The sequence below is a fragment of the Antedon bifida genome, chromosome 2 (assembly GCF_963402885.1).
Source record: "Antedon bifida chromosome 2, ecAntBifi1.1, whole genome shotgun sequence".
In the NCBI taxonomy this organism is placed as follows: Eukaryota; Metazoa; Echinodermata; class Crinoidea; order Comatulida; family Antedonidae; genus Antedon; species Antedon bifida.
Window position 1 is genome coordinate 3877836 of NC_136227.1, and position 23456 is coordinate 3901291.

General features: G+C 33.7%; 1 protein-coding gene across 5 annotated transcripts; it reads right to left on the reverse strand.

The window, feature by feature from the left end:
* Positions 1 to 61: 61 nt before the first annotated feature.
* On the reverse strand, positions 62 to 23338 carry LOC144835795 (protein unc-13 homolog D-like). 5 transcript variants are annotated; one of them, XM_078690885.1, is made up of 28 exons: positions 22522 to 23338; positions 19746 to 19787; positions 18553 to 18792; positions 17029 to 17085; positions 15782 to 15832; positions 15208 to 15318; positions 14854 to 14913; positions 14212 to 14278; positions 12971 to 13616; positions 12178 to 12300; positions 11233 to 11416; positions 10369 to 10458; positions 9752 to 9849; positions 9190 to 9421; positions 8818 to 8945; positions 8156 to 8315; positions 7402 to 7505; positions 6726 to 6935; positions 6128 to 6317; positions 5810 to 5884; positions 5350 to 5460; positions 4529 to 4810; positions 3975 to 4148; positions 2944 to 3196; positions 2773 to 2811; positions 2318 to 2441; positions 1599 to 1815; positions 62 to 1354 (listed from the first exon to the last, which is right to left on the reverse strand). In XM_078690885.1, the coding sequence occupies exons 1-28, from the start codon at positions 23311 to 23313 to the stop codon at positions 1139 to 1141; spliced, it is 5076 nt and encodes a 1691-aa protein (XP_078547011.1). In that variant the 5' UTR covers positions 23314 to 23338; the 3' UTR covers positions 62 to 1138. The 5 variants fall into 5 exon arrangements, with proteins under 5 accessions (XP_078547011.1, XP_078547012.1, XP_078547014.1 ...); XM_078690886.1 differs by lacking the exon at positions 15782 to 15832 and having other exon boundaries at positions 14212 to 14274; positions 14850 to 14913; XM_078690888.1 differs by lacking the exons at positions 17029 to 17085; positions 18553 to 18792 and having other exon boundaries at positions 63 to 1354; positions 14212 to 14274; positions 14850 to 14913.
* Between the last annotated feature and the right edge of the window lie 118 nt (positions 23339 to 23456).

Sequence of the window (23456 nt, forward strand, 5' to 3'; positions counted from 1 at the left end):
GATATATATACTTTCTTTTAATTTACAATAAATGTTCATTGTTATTTTTATAAAAATTAATTATTAGTATTATTTTCTTTCTATCTATAGCTATAGTAAATTAAAATGCCAAAACTCTGCGGTAAATATTTTCAATGCAATAGGATAAAAAATGTTGGAAAAATACTCTAAATGTTAAAGTCTACGGTTAAAAAATGAAGATTATTTACATTTTTATAGGACCATTTGTTGACATTGTAAAAGCTTAAACCTAATTTGATTTTTTTACATTAAAAATTGAAGAATTATCGCTCTTTTTGCATTATCCTAAACAAGCTAAATCAATTATTTACAGTTACCAAAACCAGTGGCAGATCCAGGATTTTGAAATAGGGGGGGGGGGGGGGCGCCAGGGCCTAAAAATTGTGAAATAAAGGGCTGAGCTTAATTTGATGTCCTATCTTTTGCATTAAAATATGAGAAAGTTAGTGGGCCCGAGCCGGCTGGGCTCCTTGGATCCGCCCCTACCAAAAACTGCATTAGGTCATGTTTTTTGAATATAACAAATTCATAAATGTCCACCACTAATACGGTATTAAGATCAGCAAAATTTATCAGGTTGATTTTAAAAAGTAATTGAAAATAAAGGACAAAATTCAAGTAGTTACAATTTTTAATAAAAGCATGTTTAAAACACTATTTTAAAAATGTTTTTTTTCAAAAGTTAAAAATTAGAAATAAATTTAATTTATTAAATAGGCTTAAAATTTTGTTTAAATTAAAAAGTTTAAAAATTAAGATTCACCTAATTTTATGAATATTTTATAAAAGATCAACAACATTAAAATGGGTAAGTGCCCCATTATTCATTTGTTAACTTTGTTTATATAGTTAGGCAAATTGCCAATGATAACCATAAGTGAATTCTTTCACTATCCTTCTAAAAGGTGGCAATCCTGTTCACAAGAAAAACATATATACAAGATGCTCTACATAAACAAAGTATTATTACAAGTCTTTTTCATTAGAAAAAATCCTGGCATCATCCATGAACATTACTCTAAAAGGTTGATTCTATGATAATTGGAACTATAGGGCCTACATAAAAATAATGTGAAACAATGCTTTTCATTTAGTAATATTAGGCCTGCACATTTTATTAACATTCGCTCTCTACAACTGTAATGGTTGGAATGGCTATGTCTGTTGCAGACTTAATTTCATTAACTTCATTTTTATCTTCTCGTTTTAGTGAATTGTTCGGTGTTAACTTGAATGGTTTGTCTGTTCGTGATTTCTTCATCTTCATTGTCAATTGTCGTTTTGTTGTGAAGGATCTTGCATCTTTGTCCCACTTGCTTCGTTCTCTTAAAACCTAGAACGACAAAAAAGTGCTGACAATTTTAGAAAAGGTCTATTTTGCTATTAACGTTAACACTTACTGTCGTAAAATTAGTTGAAATAAAACAACTTAAAATTGTTAAAAACTCTGTCTACACTATCAAACTTTATGTGACAAAAAAATGTGATGTGCCCATATATGGACATGATGATGTCATATCACTACCATATTTGGGCATATCACTACCATATTTGGGCACATCACACTTTTCCCATACCTGATAACAAACAGGCATTTCTTCTTCAAGTGGCCGTTTAATGGGCACTCCTTTCACTGGACATTCGTCAATCGTTTGACCACTCTGCATATGGTGTGCCTGGTCAAGTGGAACAAAGACTTCTCCAATAAAGTCATCGTACCACAGGAGATCATGATCCATGATAGTGAGTTGTACCACGGTGCCCATGTTGGCAATAGACTCCTTTGTCACATGACTGAGAAAAACAAATATATAATTGTAATACAATGTAGCTTTTGAGGTTTGGGACAGACAAAACACTAATCTTGAGCTGTGTTCGGACGTAAAATCAGTTACATGTGTAACTTTACATGTGTAATCAGTGATTGTTTGGAAGATGAACAATTTAAACGTGTAAACTAATATAAATACCAAGCAGGGTCATATTTCATGCATCTCGTTACACTATTAAGGTCAAATTGCTCCTTATCTTGCGGTTAATCAGCTTGCGGTTTAAGGTGTAATTGAATTTTGAAACAGCAAGTTTATCTCAAAATTTACACAACACGCGACCATTACACGTGTAAATTTGTTCCGTCCGAACGGGCTCTTAATTTGTTATATCATATATCATCATTTATTTTTGCCAAATTTAAAATACAGTACAGTAAGGCATAAACACCGTCAAGAGGCCCCCCCCCCCCCCTGTTTTTAATATTGTGTATAATAAAATTTCTATTCTTCAGTCAAAAACTCACAATTCAAAAGCTTCATTAAAGACTGGGTTTAAGTTGCTAGATATTGTCTTTGTCTTCTGAGTCTTGTTCTTATGAAACATTGTTTCAGGGCAAAGCTGCACCAATACAAATGGATCACTGGTACCTGTAACAAAAAGTATCAAATATCAATAATAATAATCAATAAAATAATTAATTAATAAAGCATTTATTCAATCAAATCATTAATTGATTTTTACATTAATCATTTACTGAAACTATCAATAAATATCATTCCATCAAATATTCAATCAAGCATTTATTTATCAATCAATCAACAAATAGTATTCAATCAATCAACCAAATTCAATCAATCAATAGTATTCAATCAATCAATAGTATTCAATCAATCAATAGTATTCAATCAATCAATAGTATTCAATCAATCAATAGTATTCAATCAATCAGTCAATCAATCAGAGAACATAGCTACTTACCATCTGCATCCATTCCAGGTAGGCTTATTGCATTCAAAACTGAAAAAAAACACCAAATCTTCAATTAATACAATGATTTAATAACAGGCCTAATCCAATATCATTGCTACCATCAAAAACAATGTCCTAAATAAATATTCTATTCTGAAATGACATTTTAACAAATCATACTTTTCACATGAATAACAGCCTTATCATCATCTGTGTTTTGAATTCCAACTTGGATGTTGATGTGTCCCCAATCTTCAATCGGCATCACCATATCGTTGGCGATCATAGCGAAGAATTTGAGCAGCAACTGACCGGTGGGCATCAGGTTAATCTGCATTTCACCCGACAAGAACGCATAGTCCAAGTTGTGCATGTGACTACTCTTTAAGTTGATGGCCGGTCGCTGGAAGTAGCTCTCTAACTGATCCAAATTCTGTGAAGAAATTAGATAAAATATTAAAGATGTATTGTCCCCCTGAAAAATATTTTTTTTAATTTTTGTTGTTGAATATGCCATTTTAATGTCACATAATAGTTATTGACTTCAACCAAAAATTGGATCCAAAAAAAATTTATTTACCTGAAAAAACTGGAATTTAAAGCAAAAAATGGTCAAATTGGCTGCCAGCCAATGGATTTTTGGTTGAATTTAACCATTTATTATGTTATTTTATAAGTGAAAACATTATTTTTTCCAGTTTTTTTTTCTACGGAAGTGATTAACTTGATTAAAACTACAAAATAACCTATTCAAAGTCTGATTTAATTAATCTTCATTTTTCATGTTTTTGGGGGACAATACATCTTTAAGTAAATTTATTTTTATTTTTTATTTATTGAGGCAAAAGATACATTTTACAAAATATAAACAAATCAATCATAGTCACTATTATTTTGTGTATAACAGCATTACACATCCCAACATCCGTTACATACTGTATTTGTAAAATCAGTTGCAGGGGCGGATCCCGGGTGGAGCACTAATGGCATGCACTCCCCATCCTCTTTTGAAAATAAAATTACTTCTTCTTTATCTACTTTTAAAAGAATATTTATATCATATGCTGGCACTCTCCCGTTTTAAAAATCTTGGATCCGCCACTGGCCTAATGTGTTTTCTTGTTAAATTTAAATACAGTTAAGCATATACCGCAACTGTTTTCAACCAGAGGTATTAAATGTATTCACCTCAAGCCTATGAATTAACTTACCGACTTGAGATTCTCATAATATGATACCTCCTGCCCAAATTTCAACAGCACAACAATACGCTTCAATAAAGCTACCCACAATGCTTTGGTGATGCGTGGAAAGATCTGCGGCATTAACTGATTGTACATAGTCTGTAAGTTGGAGTCTAAGTATTGAAGAACTGCATCCAGGCTCTACAGAAAAAAATTGAATAGTATGTAATTGTAAATATATATACCAAACAAACATGGGTTGGAAATATAGAAAGTAGAGAATATATATAATAATAATAGTTATTATAATAATAATAATAATAATTCTTATATAGTGCATATAAGCAAGCTCTCAATGCGCTGCACATTATTACCATTATTGTTATTATATATATTATATAATGATATTATTATTATCATTTTTTGGATCAAACATGTATGGAAACAAACTCCCATAGTAATGCAGCTAGTAATCAGTGCAAAGTTGTGTCTTGATCTAACCGCTACCCATTTTATACACCTGGGTAGAGAGAGGCAAATGTAAGTAAAGTGTCTTGCATAAGGATACAAGCAATATATACCTCATCCTGTTTACTTGAGTCATTGACAAGATCTTTGATATTCTTCTTAACTTCAGCACACATTCTCTCCGCAATCTGTTGCTCTACTTGCGCGGTCCGCATCAGTATAGCTTCGCTCGCTTTCTGTGTTAATCGCTTTAGAGCATCGTAAGTGCGTCGTCCAGCCTCTTCGTTACCGTGGTGTTTCGCAAGGGCTTCTACGTTCCTCTCCCAATTTAGTAAGGATGGCAAGTTGTCTAAATATGCTCGGACATGTTCTATGTTGTTCAGTGTTATACAAAGCTAAAAAAGAAAAGAAAAATAAGAAAGTTACGAAACCATTTGAGAAAAAAAATCAGGCAAGAATTCACCTAAATTACAAGATACAATATGTCATTTGTAATCAACTTTTCAAATTTATGACAAAAATAGCTTTTGCAATTTGATTGTTAACGTTAGGGAGCTATCGAAACAGGCGATACGGCAGTGTGCGATGAACCACAGAGCATACAATTCACAGTGTGCTTGTGGATACAAGAAAACTTTCGTGGACCGTTTGTTTGTTTTTATTATTTCTCTGCACACACACATAACATTTACAATGAAAAAACAAAGTTACACTATTAAAAAAAAAAGAAAACAATTGTGCAGAAGGAGGCAAAATTATGTTTGCAGACAACTTTAAGTCATGGCCACCATATTAAAATAAAAACAGGCAATACGATTTGGTTGATTTGACGTTGCCTGGAGGGAGGCAACACAGGGCTGTTTCTGACTTGCGCATCTCGTCTAACCTGTGTCGCTATTTCGAATGCTCATTTTTGTTTAGATCCAGCTCCTACCTTATCTTTGATGTCAAAGTTTCCCACTTTTCCTCCTCCTTCATAGAAGCCATTCTCTGCTAGAATGATGTACAACTTATCTGCATATAACTTAGCACCATCGCATACAAGCTGTGATAGGAAAATGGTTGAATAATACAGGGTCATAGGTCACTGAGGTAGTGATGTCCGCATATTCTGTACGGTCACTGAGAAGGGACATTCATAGTTGCATTTAGTACCCCTCAGTTTGACCATAGTCCGGTGCCTCTAGTCCTTTTGTAATTTTATCATGCATTGAATTCTATTTTTTATTTATATATATTATTATATATATTATATATATTATTATATCAAATCAATCAATTTTTATATTATACTTGTATTTTTTTTTTGCCACACTGATGGACCTTGAATAAATAGCTGTTTGAATGGTTCCGTAATTATACAGTGCGCCCTCTATTGTCAAAACTCTACTTACCATTGTAATCTTTGTTATGGCCATCAATCGACTGTCAATGCATCCAAAGTTTATATTCTGCCATTCCTCAGTAACCTTAAATAAAATATTAAATAGATGAATATCATTCTAAATCTTAATTAGTTTTCTGAATAAACCACCGTAAAACCTTGAAAAGAAGCCCATGGGAGCATATTATTTTAGTAGTAATTCACAAAATTTACATTCCTTTCGAAAAGAAGCCCATCTCGAAAAGAAGCCCATCTCGAAAAGAAACCCACCCAGGGTCCTAAAAAAGAAGCCCATTGTTTTTAAAATAAAAACTATTAAAAAGTTTACCTTAGCAAAGCAAGACTGAACGTCAACAGCCGAGTTTGAGTACTTAACGACAGCGTGCACCAGTTTCACGTCTTTGTCCATTTCCAATGCTTTCAAAACACGACTAAACGTCTCATTGCGAAATGTCATCATCCAAAAGATCAACGAGTTTTGGAACCAATCATGAAAGTTGATAATATCAAGTCTGTCACTAAAAAATTGATAAAAACATATTTTTTCAATTATAATTCAGAGGAAAAATGTTTGCATGGGTGTTTTTTAATATACAGGAATTTTGACAGAAAAGGTTTGTTTGGCAGAATTTTTTTTCAATAGAATGGGTTTTTTGAAAGAATACGTTTATTTGATAGAATGGATTGTTAGGCCGGAAAGTCAAAGTCTACTAAACATTTATAATTAATAATTATTTATTATTGTTTTTTCCTCTGTACTGAATCCAAATTCAAAACTCATCTAAAGCTCTATCTACTAAACTAGTTTGACAAAAAAGTGTGATGTGCTCAAATACGGTAGTGATATGACATCATCATGTCCATATATGGGCACATCACTTTTTGTTTGATAGTGTAGACAGAGCTTTAGTGTAATAATATCTCACCTGTTGGGCACGTTCTGCTTAAGTAGAAACCGAACCAACTTAACCGTCATGTAGAGTTGCAGCGTGGCAATGCTGGCATTGTTAACCTTCTCCGGTATTTGTTTATGTCGCAGAAGGAAGCTGTCGGTCTTGCTAAGAACATTCTGAAGCACTTTGGATAAACTCTGATCAACTTCTTCGCTTACAACAACAAAGTAATCAACTTGAAACCTAAAATGGATTTTTAAAGATATATTATTAAATAGGCCATTTTGCATTTTTAATAAAGTTTTCACTTTTGCAAAAACAAAAAAAATATTTCACTTACAAAAAGACAAATGAAACAGTTAATTTTAACCAAAAACCATTGTCTGACAGACAATTTAAGCATTTTTTTCATTTAAATTACATTTTTTCAGGTAAATAATTTTTAGTCGCATGCAACGCGACTCTACAACTCACTATGTTGGTCGGTCGGTAAACACTCACTGGAGCATGCGACTGCAGCCATGTATATGGCCTTATTATTTTCCAATCCAGTTTTTGGTCAAAGTGTTTTTGGTCAAACTATTACGTAACATTAAAATGGCATATTCAACAAAACATTTGAAATATCTTTAAACAGGAAGTCAAATTTAATTTGATTTTAAAACACAAATGTATAAACTTGTAGAAACGTAAGAATTGATTCACTTACATGTTGAAGAATTTCTTGAATCCATCGTTTGTCTTGCAGATTACAGTCACTTGTTTTATCACTTCATTCAGTTTCTGAATTGTGTCACACAACTCTTCCGATTTCTACAAACAAAACAATAAAATACACATTTGTGGTAATTGTATTGTTAACAAAAATTACAAAAATGATATAATTGGCTGAAGATCCAGGGAATCACAGACAAATGGTTAGGATTCAGGACAAAAATGGTAGCATTGAGGAATTAAGATTGATGCGAGGGCGCATTTTGCAACAAAGAAATTCTCTGAAAAAGTGATATTATTATTAGTCCTAATTCTATAGTCTTATATGCTACCAATTCTGTTCACGACAGTTTATGTGTGTACTAGTACACCAGGGTAACCCCCTACTTGTCTCTAAAGATGTACTAGGTTCTTTAAAGTGCACATGAGCTAGATGTGTACACTGGACCTATGGTTTATAGTCATAATCCGAGAAGACTCATTCTACCACCAGAACCATGGAGTGGGTGAGCCTCGAACCCTTGCCGATGTTATGGCTATGGCTTACGGGTTCCACTGTCTTAACCACTAGGCCACTCACTCCTAAAATGTAATGTACAGTAGGTATATATGAGAAGTAACTATGGAGCGAGTTAGCCTCGAACCCTTGCCGATGTTATGGCTATGGCTTACGGTTCCACTGTCTTAACCACTCAGCCACTAACTCCTAAAATGTAATGTACAGTAGGTATATATGAGAAGTAACTTACAACGTCTCCTTCTGGAAGTGTAACAGGTTCTAGAACCCCTTGCAGCCATTGTCTGGTGTGTTCCTTCATTACTGACACAATCCGACTTTGAATCTGTTTAAGAATACCAGCTCCGACCGACTCAAACTTGATTTTCAGTATGGACTGGATACTGTCTAACCTGTGGAAAAGTTTTTGTAAAGAGTGTCAACTGGGCTTATAAATACTGCCATACATTGAGAGAAATGGGTGTCAATTGGCCAAAACCTTATGTTCGTCTATCATTTTTCAAATCAAATCAATCAAATTCATCTTATCAAACAACAAAAACAATACAGTACAAACAAAAAGGAGTAAAATAAATTTAAAGAAGATGAAAGGGACCTCCATGAAACCCCAAGGGGCTTGTGATAGTAGGGGCCCAAATAACTAGTTAGATTAAGATAATAAATAAAAAAGCCCTGTATAGACGAATAGGCCATGACAGGATCAACAGGGGACGGGCATTGTTAAGGAATACCAGGCCTTTTAATGGGTACTGCCAGGCCTAAATTGAGAGAAAACCTACAGCAAGCTGAAAAATCTACAGGGGAATGCACTTCAGTTTTGGCATACACAACAACAAACACAGTAATAATTACTATTATTTTATGATTGAGAATAAAAAGGTATTTGGGTCTTACCTGCACATGACTTTAAGTTGGTCAAGGATTTCTACATGAGTTGGAGGGAAGACAGCAGGACATTGGTCAAGTTTCTTGAGACATTCTATGATGTAGGAACACGCTGCGCTTTCTAAAATATGAGAAGGCTGAAAAACAAACAAAACAGACATTAAAGAAAAGATGAGAGGTCCCATGGGCACAGGGAAAATGTTAACTCATATAATATGCATTCATCACTGCTTATTTTAACTAGACTTAATATTTTATATTTTTATGATATATAATACGTTGTTGGTGGTGTGAGTAGCATAGCCCAGGGTGTGGTACAGTAAGTGACTAAATGTGGATTTTATCTAATATATTTTTTAATCTATCTATTTTTATTCTTACATCAGGAGCCTGAATGCCACGATGAAATGCCATATCATCATCGCTACTTTTCAACGCCTGACCATATATGGCAAGACTTGACATAGCTAGCTTCTCAGCATGTATGGAGAGCGTGGCTTCAAGGATGGCATGCTCATCCACTATGCTGGATCTGGTTGCTTGATCTTCTTCTGGTGAGTCTTTAGAATTAGTGTTTGCTTCCAAGTAGAAATCAAGAAGCGCCGCAAGGTCTCTGGAGTTATTAAAACAGAAATTAGTTATTATATACCGTGAGTCCCCGGGTATAATCCCAGTATTGACTTTTGATCTGGATGTTGGCCTCTCTCTATAGCCAGTTAAGATGAGTTTTTACAAGAAATGCTGACCAATCATTTTTTTTTCTGAACCAGGGTTTCCCTGGGTATAGTCCAACCCCCAATGTCGGCCTAATTTTGTGTTCTGGGGGGTAGGATTATACCAAAGGATATATGGTAGTGATATTGCATCATTTTATACACTAACAGTAAAGTTAATAATACAAAAAATAACAAAATGAGTTGTTTTGTTATAATTATATATTTACATGTTTAAAGCTGCCAGTTGGGTAAGACCACGTTGAACGGCATACAGCGCCAAAATGAGTTTACTTTTTTCACTCATAACACCATCCCAACTACCATTCTGAAATAATAAACAAATGATATTCATGATGATATGATATTGCATAAATATTATAAAACATAGTTAAGAGGAGATTTTTAAACAAATCTTTAGCTATTGAAATATCTAATTATTTCTAGCATCAGTGGCGTAACAGCTATGAGTGCTCACTGGCTAAACTCAGGGGCCCCGGAGCTTATAACAGGCCCTGAGTCGCAACGCCAGGTGGGAAAAAAAGGCATTAAAATATATCAAAAAGGGTTAAAAACGCCCGGCATCCAGTGTTCTGGATCTCTAAACCAGGGGGCTCAGGCATCTGTATTACACCACTGTCTAGCATACATATTACACTTAGTCAAGTTGAATTTAAACATCTTGTATAACTTCTATTGTACATAGTTTTAATATAGCTTTTACTTTTATTTTTCTTGTATTTTTTTTCCAAATCTGGACCTCTTGGGAGACCAGTACTTGTGTATTGAAAGAGCTATTCCAGAATAAAGAAAGATTTGTATTGTATTTGTATTGTATATTTTGTACCTTCAGTGCAAGTTTTCCTTCATACTTGTGAATAGCCTTTGATAGCTTATAATACATAACAACATGGCTAACTGTATTGTCTTCATCCTCCTAAAAAAAAAGACCACATAGTATTTTGTGAAATAGAACACTTGTTGATTAAATTGTAATGTATTTGTGTTGAAATGAATACAAAATAAAGAAACCTTTTTGGACGAAGAATAATAATAAGATCCCATAGTATTTTGTGAAATTGTTTGAATTTGTTTTAATAATTAATGAATTCAATTGTAATGTAGTTGTGTTGTGTAAAAGAAACATTTTAAAGAATAATTTATTATTAGAACAACTGTTATTTATTAGTTATTTTGAAGGATTATTAGCGATTATTTTAATGATGCCGTGATATAAAATTTGATTTGTTTTTATTTTTGGATATATTTTTATATACTGAAATCAAGTTTAATATTATTAAAGTATTATCCCCAAAAACATGAAAAATTATTAATAAAAAAAAGACTTTGAATAGGCCATTTTGTATTTTTATAAAGTTAATCACTTCCATAGAAAAAAAAAATAAAATAATATTTTCACTTATAAAAAGACAAAATAAACGGTTAAATTTAACCAAAAACCCATTGACTTCCAGTCAATTTGATTATTTTTCAGTAGTAATTTTTTTTTTTCGGTCCAATTTTTGTCAAAGTGAATAAATATTATGTGACATTTAAATGGCATATTCAACAACAAAAAGTTACAAATTAATTTTTCAGGTGAACAATATATCTTCAATTATTATCATTATTGATATTTTGCCTTTTCTTTGAAGTCTAATTAAACTAGTTATGTTTACTTTACCCCTTAACACCAAAAATGCATACATACCGACTTCATTATAAACTGCAGTTGTAGATGACACTGTCCACAGCCTTTACTGTGTTTTTTGATCTTATACCATTCATCGATTCGTGACGATGCGGAGATGTCGCTCAGCGAAACAGACAGCTGTCCCATAAAGTCGTCCATGCTCTTTCCGTGCTCCATTGTTTGTTTCATGTGGCGAAAAATTCTGTAATCATTGTAATTTAAAGGTTTTAATACGGGGTTTAATGAGAAACAGTGGCTTCTGAGAGGAAGGAACCAGAATACAATATAATTGTTTTAAGAGTGGGTTGCACTAATGAATGATGACATTATATTGTGTCTCAAGTATGTGTGAACGTCATCCAGAATCACTAGTCTAGTCTACTGATTCTGTGACAAGCATGACGTTCACACATACTTGAAAGACAATGTACATAATTATTCTAATTAACAACAAAAACATGTTTTCAAAACCGCCATAATTACACTTTATAAAATAAAGAACTTCAGAAAAAGTAGAAATGAATAAGAAATTGTTGAAAATATTGTCAATGTTTGAGCGTTAAGCTCGGTCTACACTATAAAACTTTATGTGACAAAAAAATGTGATGTGTCCATATATGGACATGATGATGTCATATCGCTACCATATTTAAGCACATCACTACCATATTTGATGACATCACTTTTTCAAATTAGTGTGATAGGTGTAGGTATGCCATGCCATGTGTGCCAGGGATCAACACAACCTGTCAAGAGCACAATGTGCTTGCCTTGTCAGCTGTAGCTCACTTATGTTTGTATTCAAACAAAATGATAAAACTAAGCTCTTAATTGTGTCCCCTTTGCTTTGTAACTTTTTAAAACTTTACAGTGATGACTTTATGTTTATACTTCATGGTGATAAAGCTGTAGCTCTCATGTTCATCTAGCTATCAAAGTTTGAAAAGAGGTGAGAGAACTTACGTTTGTACTCCGGCCAATTTATGTTTGCGGTCAAGTGATTTGGTGACATTCCACAAGGAACCCTCCTCATCCCAATCCCACAGGAACATTTGGAGCTGTTGGTCTTCAGCATTGGTCACTTCACTAAATGACAAACAAGTATAATTACAAACTCATTAAAAATGTAAAATACTGTAGGCCTACTGAGTCTTGTAGCATCTTCGTCTTTTTTACTTTTAAAGGGACACTTCTATTAAAGGGACACTTCTATTAAAGGGACACTTTTATTAAAGGGATACTTCTATTAAGGGGACACTTCTATTAAAGGGACACTTCTATTAAAGGGATACTTATATTAAGGGGACACTTCTATTAAGGGGACACTTCTATTAAGGGGACACTTCTATTAAAGGGACACTACTATTAAAGGGACACTTCTATTAAGGGGACACTTCTATTAAAGGGACACTACTATTAAAGGGACACTTCTATTAAAGGGACACTTCTATTAAGGGGACACTTCTATTAAAGGGACACTTCTATTAAAGGGACACTTCTATTAAAGGGATACTTCTATTAAGGGGACACTTCTATTAAAGGGACACTTCTATTAAAGGGACACTTCTATTAAAGGGACACTTCTATTAAAGGGACACTTCTATTAAAGGGATACTTATATTAAGGGGACACTTGTCTGTTTTTAAACAATTGTGGCTAACCCTTATTCAGGGGACAACCCTATTCAGAGGGGACTCTTTGATAGGTCTCTCGAATGCATCCCCTTAATAGGGATTCTACTAACTATATTACTTACATTTGGAATATTTCATTCCAAATAGGATGCAGTGTTTCCTTAGCAACTGTTGTCCTGTAAATTTGCTGATCCTCTGTGTCTCCCTCTATTGACGTGGGCTTGCCCACATTGTCACCCTTGCCACTACTTTTATTGCGCATAAGTTTCTTCTGTTTCTTGTTTTTCTTAATTTCAGAATTATCATCGGAATTTTCAGCATCCCCGTTAGCATCAACTACTGTTGCAATTTTATCTGCTTTACTGGAACTTTTAGTACGCCCTATTTTTTTTTGCTTCTTGTTTTTACGCGTCTCTCCAGTATCGTTAGTATTTTCATCTTTCTTTGATTCACTTCCATCAGACCCAACGTCTTCAACTTTGTCCTCATCATTCTGGGAAGATACAGCTGCCCGAAAATCAGCTTTACCTAAACTTTTGATGCGATCCATTGTTTTATTTTTCTTTTTTTCCTTTTTATCTGTTGAGCCATCATCAATACTGCCTTCTTTTGATTGGTCAAGAGAAGAGGTCTCGGATTCAAGACTGTTAAATGCTTTCCTCTCTAAATGCGGCGTTGATGAACTGGTGTTTAGCTTTCGTTCCAATGTACCACTCTTAGAAGCTGACTTTCTACCAAGTGAGATGATAAAGTAAGGATCACTCAGGCCTAAACACAAAATAAAAATATGAAATATTGAATTATAATAATAATAATATACCCTGGATTTATAAAGCGCAAATTGTTTTGAAACCTCTAAGTGATGTACATATTATTACACCGGTCATTTTTAGATAGAAAAATATGTAAACATACTCCCATAATGCTAGTAATCAGCACAAATTTGTGTCTTGATCTAACCGGGTACCCATTATAATATTAAGTACTGGGTAGAGTCCTTCAAGAGAAATATGAATCTTCTATCAAACTACGCCACCTTTTTTAAGGGTCTTTCACACTTGTTCCGGCGCTGGCAAATCAAATCGAAGGTAAATGTTTCATTTTCTCCTGGCTATGTGCATATCGATTGGCATAGTCGTGTGGAGCGTTGTGAAAACAAAGGCTGATGGTCGTTTTGATTCGCTGGAACCATGCCGGAACAGGTGTGAAAGACCCTTTGTACTATCGCCTTTAAATCTGCCTTGAAAACTCATCTTTTTCTTTCAAATTGAGCTCTCTCATGCCTTTGATCACTTACTGCTGGAATTGGCGCTTTACAAATTCGTATTATTATTATTATTATTATTATTATTACGTTACACACCATTGGAATCCATAGGCTTAAGATCTTTGGCTTCAACTACTCGCAACTTCAGAATTACTTTTTCTGGCTGTAAAAGAAATTAATACAAATGATAAAAATCATGAAATGAGGTATACAATCAATTCTATATATAACATAACTAAACAAAAATTGTAATTGGTCAGATGTTTGCCCTACCATGACGTAATTTGTACTTTATACTAAGTACATTGAAAATACTAGTAATTCTCCTACTTTTTCCATGAATAAAATCTAGTACATCTTTCGAGATGAGTAGGGGGTTACCCCGGTGTACTGTATACACACAGCCACTCATCAAGAGGGCCCCCTTGATTGTTTAGGGTCACCCTCTATAAATAAGGTGTAATAAATTTAATTAGAGAGGTACTCACATTATATAATAATGAAATATAAATTAATAAAATGTAATAGGTAATTATATCTCAACCGTAGGTTATAATAGTAAATAACGATTATTTACCTGACGTTGCGCCCACTATCAGTTGGCTTTCTCAAAGTGTAGTGACATGTATGTCACCGTTGACCTCTAGATGACGGGGTCAACACATTGGTTGAGATATAATTATTATATTTTATTTCCAACCGAATGAATCTTTTTAATGATATAAATACAATACTTGCCAATTTATTAACTTGGTCTTTAATTAAACTGCTATGAAGTGCTTGGTCCACATCAAGAATCTAAAAAGAAGAATTTATAACATAGACTTTGTTAATAATCAGTTCAATAGATGGACATTTATATATACACATTAAATCTGACCCCAAGGGGTTTGTGCACAAGCGCCACTAGTTTGAAACCAGCTTCCACTCCATATCTGTCAATGTAAATCTCTAAGTCGCTTCTAAAATCTCACCTTTTTCAATCATTCTTGTTGGTCTTTTAGCGCTGTGAGACATCAGTAAATATCACTTTATTATTATTAATATAATATTATATTTACTTGTATAAAGTTATATAAATAAAAAATGTACCTTCTGAAGATGGGAAATAAGTTCCAAGGGACTGATCTCTGAGCAGTTAAACTTGCCAAGTGGGTGGAGTAATGTTCGCACAACTTGATTGTAGAATTCAACAAATTCATCCTAAAAACGTTACAATAAAAAGTACATATAATAAAAGTAAGTTGTTTTTCTTGAAAACAAATTGTACTTAGGTGACTGAAACAAAAGGTAAAAATAAACCAGAGCCAGGCAAATCAAAACGAATGTCAAAGGTTTATTTTCACAATGCTCCACGCGGCTATGCGACAATCGATATTTCCACTAGCTGCATGAAAACGAACATTGACATTTGATTTGATTTACCGGGCACCGGATAGAAACAGTGCCGGAACAGGTGTGAAAGACCCTTTATGGAGTAGTTAAGGTAAATTTTAAAAAGGGGTTTTTTGGAATTTTGGGGAGGGGGGGGGGTGGTAGTAATTTTAACCATTAAATGATAGAACGTTATCATTTTATTAAAAGGTATACAATTACGTTTTTACATAAAAAAATAGTGTACACAATTACTGTTGAATAACCCCACAGTAGTTATATTATTACTAACCTTAGTTATAATGCCAAATTCAACAACAGTATTAAGTGGTTCAGAAAAAATCTAAAAAGAGTTCACAGCAAACAAATAAAAGTACATGCAAAGCGAAACAGACAAGACATGAATTTTAGAAAATGAGATGTTTCAGTAGAAAGTGCATACAAGCAAAACAAAAGATGAAAGTGTTAAGCTCTGTCTACACTATCAAACTTTATGTGAGAAAAAAATGTGATGTGCCCATATATGGACATGATGATGTCATATCACTACCATATTTAAGCATATCACTACCATATTTGGGCACATCATTTGATAGTGTAGAGCATTAGAATTACTAAAAACAAAACAATATCATTCATATTATCTGTTGATTAAAAAAACATAAATGTAGTGTATTAATGAAATTCAACTGATACACATACTACAAATACTAATAACAATAAATATTATATTTAAATGATTATTCTTTCTCATAGCTAATACATATACATACATACATACATTATTGTACTACAATACAATACTACAACAATAGAACCATAGGACATTTAGGGATTACCATATGATAGTGAACTAACTTTTTCGCACACATTTGGAGACTAATTTAAGTCTACACCCCTAATAATATCTCTATGGGATTACTATTTAAACAGGTTGGCAGTTCAAAATGTTATGTTCCCTTAATTACCCATGTGAGAATCTCCTAAATGGGTGAATCTTCTGAATGGGGTGTAGAAGAGATCAATGAATAGATGAGTCATCAAAATAAGGCATCCCCAAAATAGTAGGGGTGTACACTTCACTTAAATAAATTAGTCTCCCAATGTCTGCAGAAAAGTTTCCCAAATAAGGATGTCAAGAGAATAGTGAGTCTCCCAGATAGGGATATCCCCAGGAATTCTCCCTGAATCCATATATCCCATGGGAGTGTTCTACTGTATACCTTTTAATTACCCTATTATATTAATTGATTAAAGCTCTGTCTACACTAGCAAACTAGTTTGACAAAAAAAAAAGTGTGATGTAGCCAAATATGGTAGTGATATGACATCATCATGTCCATATATGAGCACATCACATTTTTTTTTGTCGCATGAAGTTTGATAGTGTAGACAGAGCTTAATACTAATATAAATCTCTTTCAGCTCCTTCTATCATTAGTTATTATTATCATTGTTTCTAACCATAGAGATATATCTCTATGTTCTAACATATAAACTAAATTACAACTGCCTTCATTATTTTTCCTCCAGACTTACTTGTTTTTTCCTCTCCTCCTCTTTTTGCCGTTTTCTAACCGCAAATCGATTTCTTTTCTAAAGGGATCAAAAGCTGTGCAAATGACAATCTAAAGTTTGTGCTTAAAAATGAAAACCTTTTAAGCCCCATAAGTTTATTTAAGCATGGACCATTTAAGCAAGATCTTATTTAGACACCTTCTAAGCCCAATAAGTTTAGCAAGAATGTTAATTTGGAACCATCCACTATAAAGAAAAATAGATAACGTGTGGTACCATGAATATTTGTATACAGAAAAAATATATCTTTTTTTTTGTATTGTAATTTTTGATTATTTCTATATTCTGCTGAAGAAATTTGAGTACATTTCAACATTTTATACACATTTTATTCAACACAATTATAACAAAGTATTGCTTTTAAAAATAACACTTATAAAAATGCTTAAAGGGTGCAGAATAAACAGACTAAAGCAGCTATTATGATTCAAAATATGAAGAGGTCATGTCACTTTTCAAATGTATAGTGTGTGCTCCTATTGTAAAGGTGTCATTTTACAATTTTAATAGTGGGGAACATGTATCGATTTTGTTCTTTTAAAAACAAGTATTTTGAAGTGGGTGTTTTAAGTATAGAGGTTAACAGTTGTATTTACAGGTATTACTGCTAACAAACAACAGCAACTACCGGTGGATAAAATCCAGAATGTAGAAATCTTGAGACGATTAATACGTTTTTAGAAAACAATGAATAAAGCTCTGTCTATACTATCACATTTTATGTCGACAAAAAATGTGCTCATATATGGACATGATTATGTCATATCACTACCATATTTGGGAATATCACTACCATATTTTGGCACATCACACTTTTTTTTTGTCAAACTAGTTTGATTGTGTAGACAAACTTTATGTCACATTTCAGAAACTTTGATCAGACTTTTTGTCCCCCAAAAACATGAAAAATGAAGATTAAAAATCAGACTTTGAATAGGTTATTTTGTAGTTTTAGTTAATCACTTCCGTAGAAAAAAAGCCAAAAGAAATAATGTTTTAACTTGAAAAATAACATAATGTGGTTAAATTCAACCACAAATCCATTGGCTGGCAGCCAATTTAACAATTTTCTGCTTTAAATTACAGTTTATTCAGGTAAATAAATGTTGTTTAGATCCTGTGATGTTTGTGACATTAAAATGACAAAAAAATTCAACAAGAAAAATTATTTTTCAGTTTAAAAAACAAGGGTAGACCTAGTTTTCTGTTGATTTTTTTGCATTGCAATCATGCTGCAACAAGCTGACTCAAGTGAGTTTTTCAAAACCAGTGCAGCTCTGAAATCAGTGACAAAGGTTATACAAAATGTAGGTACTAAGCAAATAAAAGGATAACTGTGGTGTGTGCAAATAATTCCCTTTGTAAAATTATATGTGCAAAGTGCATTTTTAAGCATGTACTTACAATACACGTGCAATGTGTATGAATTTTTACCAAGCATAACAAATAAATACTGTACCATTTATGATCTTAACAAAAACTCACCAGCCTGTTTGGAAGTTGTTGGGGTGGGGTGGTATGTTCAGGGTCAGTTGACACCTGACCATATTCTATATCAGGTGTCCCCTCCTCATTATCCTTTTTGCGGATAATTTCTATGGTTTCATAAATATCTTCATATACGGCTTCGTAGGTTTGTTCCGGTTTCACATTGCTAGGGTTAGTGCTTTCTGTCGTGACGTCCTCATTGCTTGCTAAGCTTTCTACGCTTTGCTGGTTAGTAAGCTATAGTTAGGAAGAGCAAGACTATAGTAAGAAATATTAATGTACCAGAACCAGAAATTAAAGAATTAAGGTACAGATGTGAAGATGAGTTCAGCCTTTAAGTAGTGGCATCTTAAAGTGTAATCTTTCACTTGTAGCAGCCACCTGTATGTAAATCTAATAGAAATTACTGTATAAAGGTTGTTTGTTCAGACATGTAGTTCAAGGAATTTTGACGACTTATATGAGAATATAAGCGAAGAATAATTAACGAACTGCCCAACACCAAGGTATCAAGATTATGTGATGATGCAGCATACAAATATCTAAAATAGAGGAGAATACAAGTTTTTTTAAAGAAAAAACTTAATACAGTAGAACCTTTGTTTTACGTACCCTGATTTTACGTTCCCTTGATTTTACGTACGCTTAAAATGACCGATGACGTCATCATTTTCTTACATTGAGGGCGCAATTTAACAACAACAAAGCACAAAGCCATGGCTGTGTGAGGAACTCATGTGCATTCCCCTACAGCAGCGACTGTTTTTATTGATAGAAAATACAACATTGATATTTTTATTTACAACACTTTATTTAAACTAAATCGCAGGCCTCACATCTTACTAGGCCTGCTAGCCTGGCCTAGATTAGTCTAGGAAGGGCCTAGGCCTAGCTAAGCTGGTGACCACCTACATGCTGTAGGCAAACACGGCAGCCTTTTTAGCTACGATCTACGTATTTGGGGTAAATTTAAGGTCAACCTTGATTTTACGAATCCCTTGTTTTACGTACGCCTTTCGGTCCCGTACCGTACGTAAAATGGAGGTTCTACTGTAGAATAATTAGTTAAAAACCAAACTTGTGTTCTAGTTACTCAGTGTTCTACTAATTGACCTACTTTATTTTGATAACTTCAAGATTTCTAATTATTTAACGTTGATAATAACACAAACCTCAACATCGTTACAAACCTCATTTGCAGTCTCTTTGTCTTGTTCGTTTTCTGCCACATCCTACATTTAAAATAAAAACAAACAATAATATTTATTACATTTACATGTGTAGAATAAAATATATGAAAAGTTCTTCTATAGGATATTTTAAACAAGGTTGGAACCCAACCAACATTCCAATACACACTGAATTATAAGCCAAATTCAGGACAAGTCAAAAAATCAACTACTACCATACTCAATTATAAGCTAAATTCAGGACAAGTCAAAAAATCAACTACTACCATACTCAATTATAAGCTAAATTCAGGACAAGTCAAAAAATCAACTACTACCATACTCAATTATAAGCCAAAGCCAAAGAAGAAACAAAATCAACTACCATACTCAATTATAAGTCAAACTCAGGAGAAGAAAAAAAACAACTACTACCATACTCAATTATAAGCCAAAACCAAAAAAATTAATAAGTCAAAACCAAAGAAGAAGGAAAAACAAAGTTATTATTGTTGTGATGTGGTACAAAAGTCGTTTGTTATGAACTTAACGTACAACACACCTTAAAGCAAGCATTACTGGAATAACCAAACCATCGGAAGCAGAGATTAGTAATATTTGTCGGAAATAACCAATATAAATTTGAAGCAACAATAAATGTGTGTTAAAGTTTTTAAACTTTTTAACCTGGTTTTTGCTAAACATAGCCATTGTCTCTATGTTCTATACAACGATGGCCTGTTCACAATAGCAAGCAACCCACACACAAATATTTAGTTCAAACCCATATCAAAGTTCAATAACTTGTTCACTGAATGTTTAATGCAACTATTTCAACAGTAAGACCTCAAATAACATCCATGTATCAACCAGGCTACTATACTACTCACAGAAATGCCACCACCATTCATTTGGTCATTGTCAAACGATGCTTTCTCAGTCTCAGCCATAATTTAGCCTAAAAAGGAGGTACCAACAAGTACCGTATGTAATTTGGAGTACAATTTGCTTAGACTGACAAAACACTCCACTATCTTAAGTACACAAAATTGATTCATAATCATGTACATCAAAAGTAAATAAAAAAGAGTTGTTTACTTAAAGCTTGATCTTAAACACAATATATAGGCCTAAGCTTAAAGTACATATCACAAAAAGATTAATGACTCTGGCTTATATATATCATCAGTACAGTCAATTAACCCAGAGGGAAAATTTAAAACTGTAGATGTAGACTAGCCTGTGGTAGTGTCAAGAAGTGAGGACAAAACAAAATTAGATTAATATAATAAACAGGTAATAAACTACTGGTAGCCTAGTCTTTATAAATAATGAAATAAGAAAATAAAGTGTATTGTTACCTGATGAAGTTCTGTCAACTAAACGTACACAAGTTCCATTTTTTCTACCTAGCTTGGCCTACTGAAGAAAACACTTTCGGCCGGAGCTCGCTGATGACACGGGGACTTAACCATAATAATGTCTAGCCTTTGGCTCATGTGTGGACGACGAAGCCAGGCCTTTGGGTATCTCTCTCGTATTCAACATTTGTCATAATATTAAATAAACCTATACATGATTGTGCATGCTATCCTGTCACTCTATCATTCTCCCTATCATTGGATACAATCTAAGTAGCTTTAAAACAAAATATTAAACGATAAAACTAGCCTTTTGGGCTCAACTTTCAACTCATGATTGTATTTTTTTAATCTTGGCGGTGGCTCAAGTGCGTGACGTATGTCAACACCTGTCAATTTAAGAACGTACTATTGGCCAATAAGAGAAGACTACTACATTCAGGCAATTCAATGTAACAAACCGTACACAAAACATTTAAACACATACTATTATATTGTAAGCCTACTGTGATTTAAAAATTAACGAATACAATATCTTGCAGATTTAATTTATCCTGAAAAATACACAGTCTTTACTACAAGTTAATTTAATCGTATTCATTCTTCTGTTCTATGCTTATCAAAGTATTTGTGGACTCTGATTTCCCTAGGTCTACTAACTGTCTTTGATGATAATAAATATCTTTAAAAACTGCGTAGGCGCGCATACGTTGTAAAATGATATGATTTTCATTATTGTATGAACTTCTATAATAATTAAAAAGCAATAAAAACTAGATTAACCGCAATGAACCGGACTAAGTTGCGAACTATAGAGTCATCCTTGTTTTTCTGTAGAAGTCGAATGAGCCTGACTGAATCGGGACAAAGAAAAACAATACGTGCGTGAATAAAATAACAAACCGCCAAAAAATTGAATGGCAATCCTTAATAGATTCAGTCAAAATATTTGACTTTTATATAAAACGAAATCGTTTTCAAATCGAATTTGAATGTACAGTAGTTTGTTTGTATTGTATAATATAGAGGAGCTCGTTTAATTCCGTAAGGCCTCAACCCACTATCATTTCAATAAGCAGGACTATAATATGAAATGATTTCAAATTTATAATATTCAATGATTATCGACTTATTTTTATTCGAAATTATAGGCTTATAGGCCTACACTTTAAATCTAAATCTATCATCGTGTATAAAACTTAGACGTTTTTCATTGTTTTGGAGAGCATGCGCAACGACTGACTGAAAGTACCGTATCGTTCCAAATCTTTATCTGTTTAATTCTACAGTTAGGGGGGAAATGGCAAAATCAGCACTGTAGTCATGTTACAAGAGTTGTCAAAACAATATAGATTATCTGATAAAACTAGAAAGTAGGAAGCCTTTTGCCATTTTCCCCCTGCCTGATTGTCTAGTTGAAAGATTTGAACCCAAACCTGTTCCTGTAAATTCTCTGTGGCACCATCTGTGGTCTTTTCTTGCGTAAATAAAGATTTTAGATTAAAGTCCAATAACTGGCTGACTCGGCGCCGTCCCCATGTCAAAGCACCAGGCTGCACGGCTGACCAACGCCGTGTGCTCTTGTCGTCATCAACACATAACTCTTCATAAGTTGGACGTCGAAGTCCAGCCGGAAGAGTACACGATTGTCCACGATTCATTAAACCCGAAGGAGCACCATTTTGGTCTGGTGATGTAACGTCAAGTTCTGATTCCGTCTTCGAGAACAGACGTTTAAACTTCCCGCCAATATGATCACCAAGATTTGTAAGTTCTCCAACACTTTGGCTGCGGTCCTTATAACTACTGAAGCTTGTAGAGTCCGGCGAGCCAATAGATTCAAACTCATATTGTCTGTGTAAAAACGGTGTATATTTAGGTAGTTCCTTAGTTGATGCTGTATCTGATCTTTTATTTTCGTCAGTTGGGGAACATAATTCTTGTATAAATCCACTAAAACTCCGTCGTCGCTCTCGTGGAGCAGGTTCCGGAAAATCTAAGGTATCATTTTCAGAAACACCGTTGCCATTACAATCCGTAATTTCAGTCAATGTTTGTGTGTCCTTTATTCCAAATAAAGCTTTTAAATCTACAGAACTGTGCCTACGTTGTGAGTTCGCGAATGGTTTTGATACATCTAGAGATGTTGGTTTATTGTCGTCTAAGCAAGAATCGGTGATAACCAACGTAGGCGGAGAGCCTACTACAACCGACACGTCTCCCTCCATGATAACTGCAGTACCGGAAGGTTCCACAAAGTAAACTAAAGTGAGGCTAACTGGTATTTTCTTTACGTTTATATACATTTGACAGAACGTGACTAAGGTATTGTACTTGGTTGCATACTGTACAAACCCCAATTGAAATGACA

Excerpts from the sequence above, each read along its gene's own strand:
- LOC144835795 (XM_078690885.1), bottom strand. The coding sequence starts at position 23,313 with ATGGAGGGAGACGTGTCGGTTGTAGTAGGCTCTCCGCCTACGTTGGTT. Across the intron at positions 8,946-9,189 it reads GTGGCATTCAGGCTCCTGAT|CCTTCTCATATTTTAGAAAG; the intron begins GTAAGAATAAAA and ends TTTGTTTTTCAG. Across the intron at positions 1,355-1,598 it reads AAATGCCTGTTTGTTATCAG|GTTTTAAGAGAACGAAGCAA; the intron begins GTATGGGAAAAG and ends TTGTCGTTCTAG.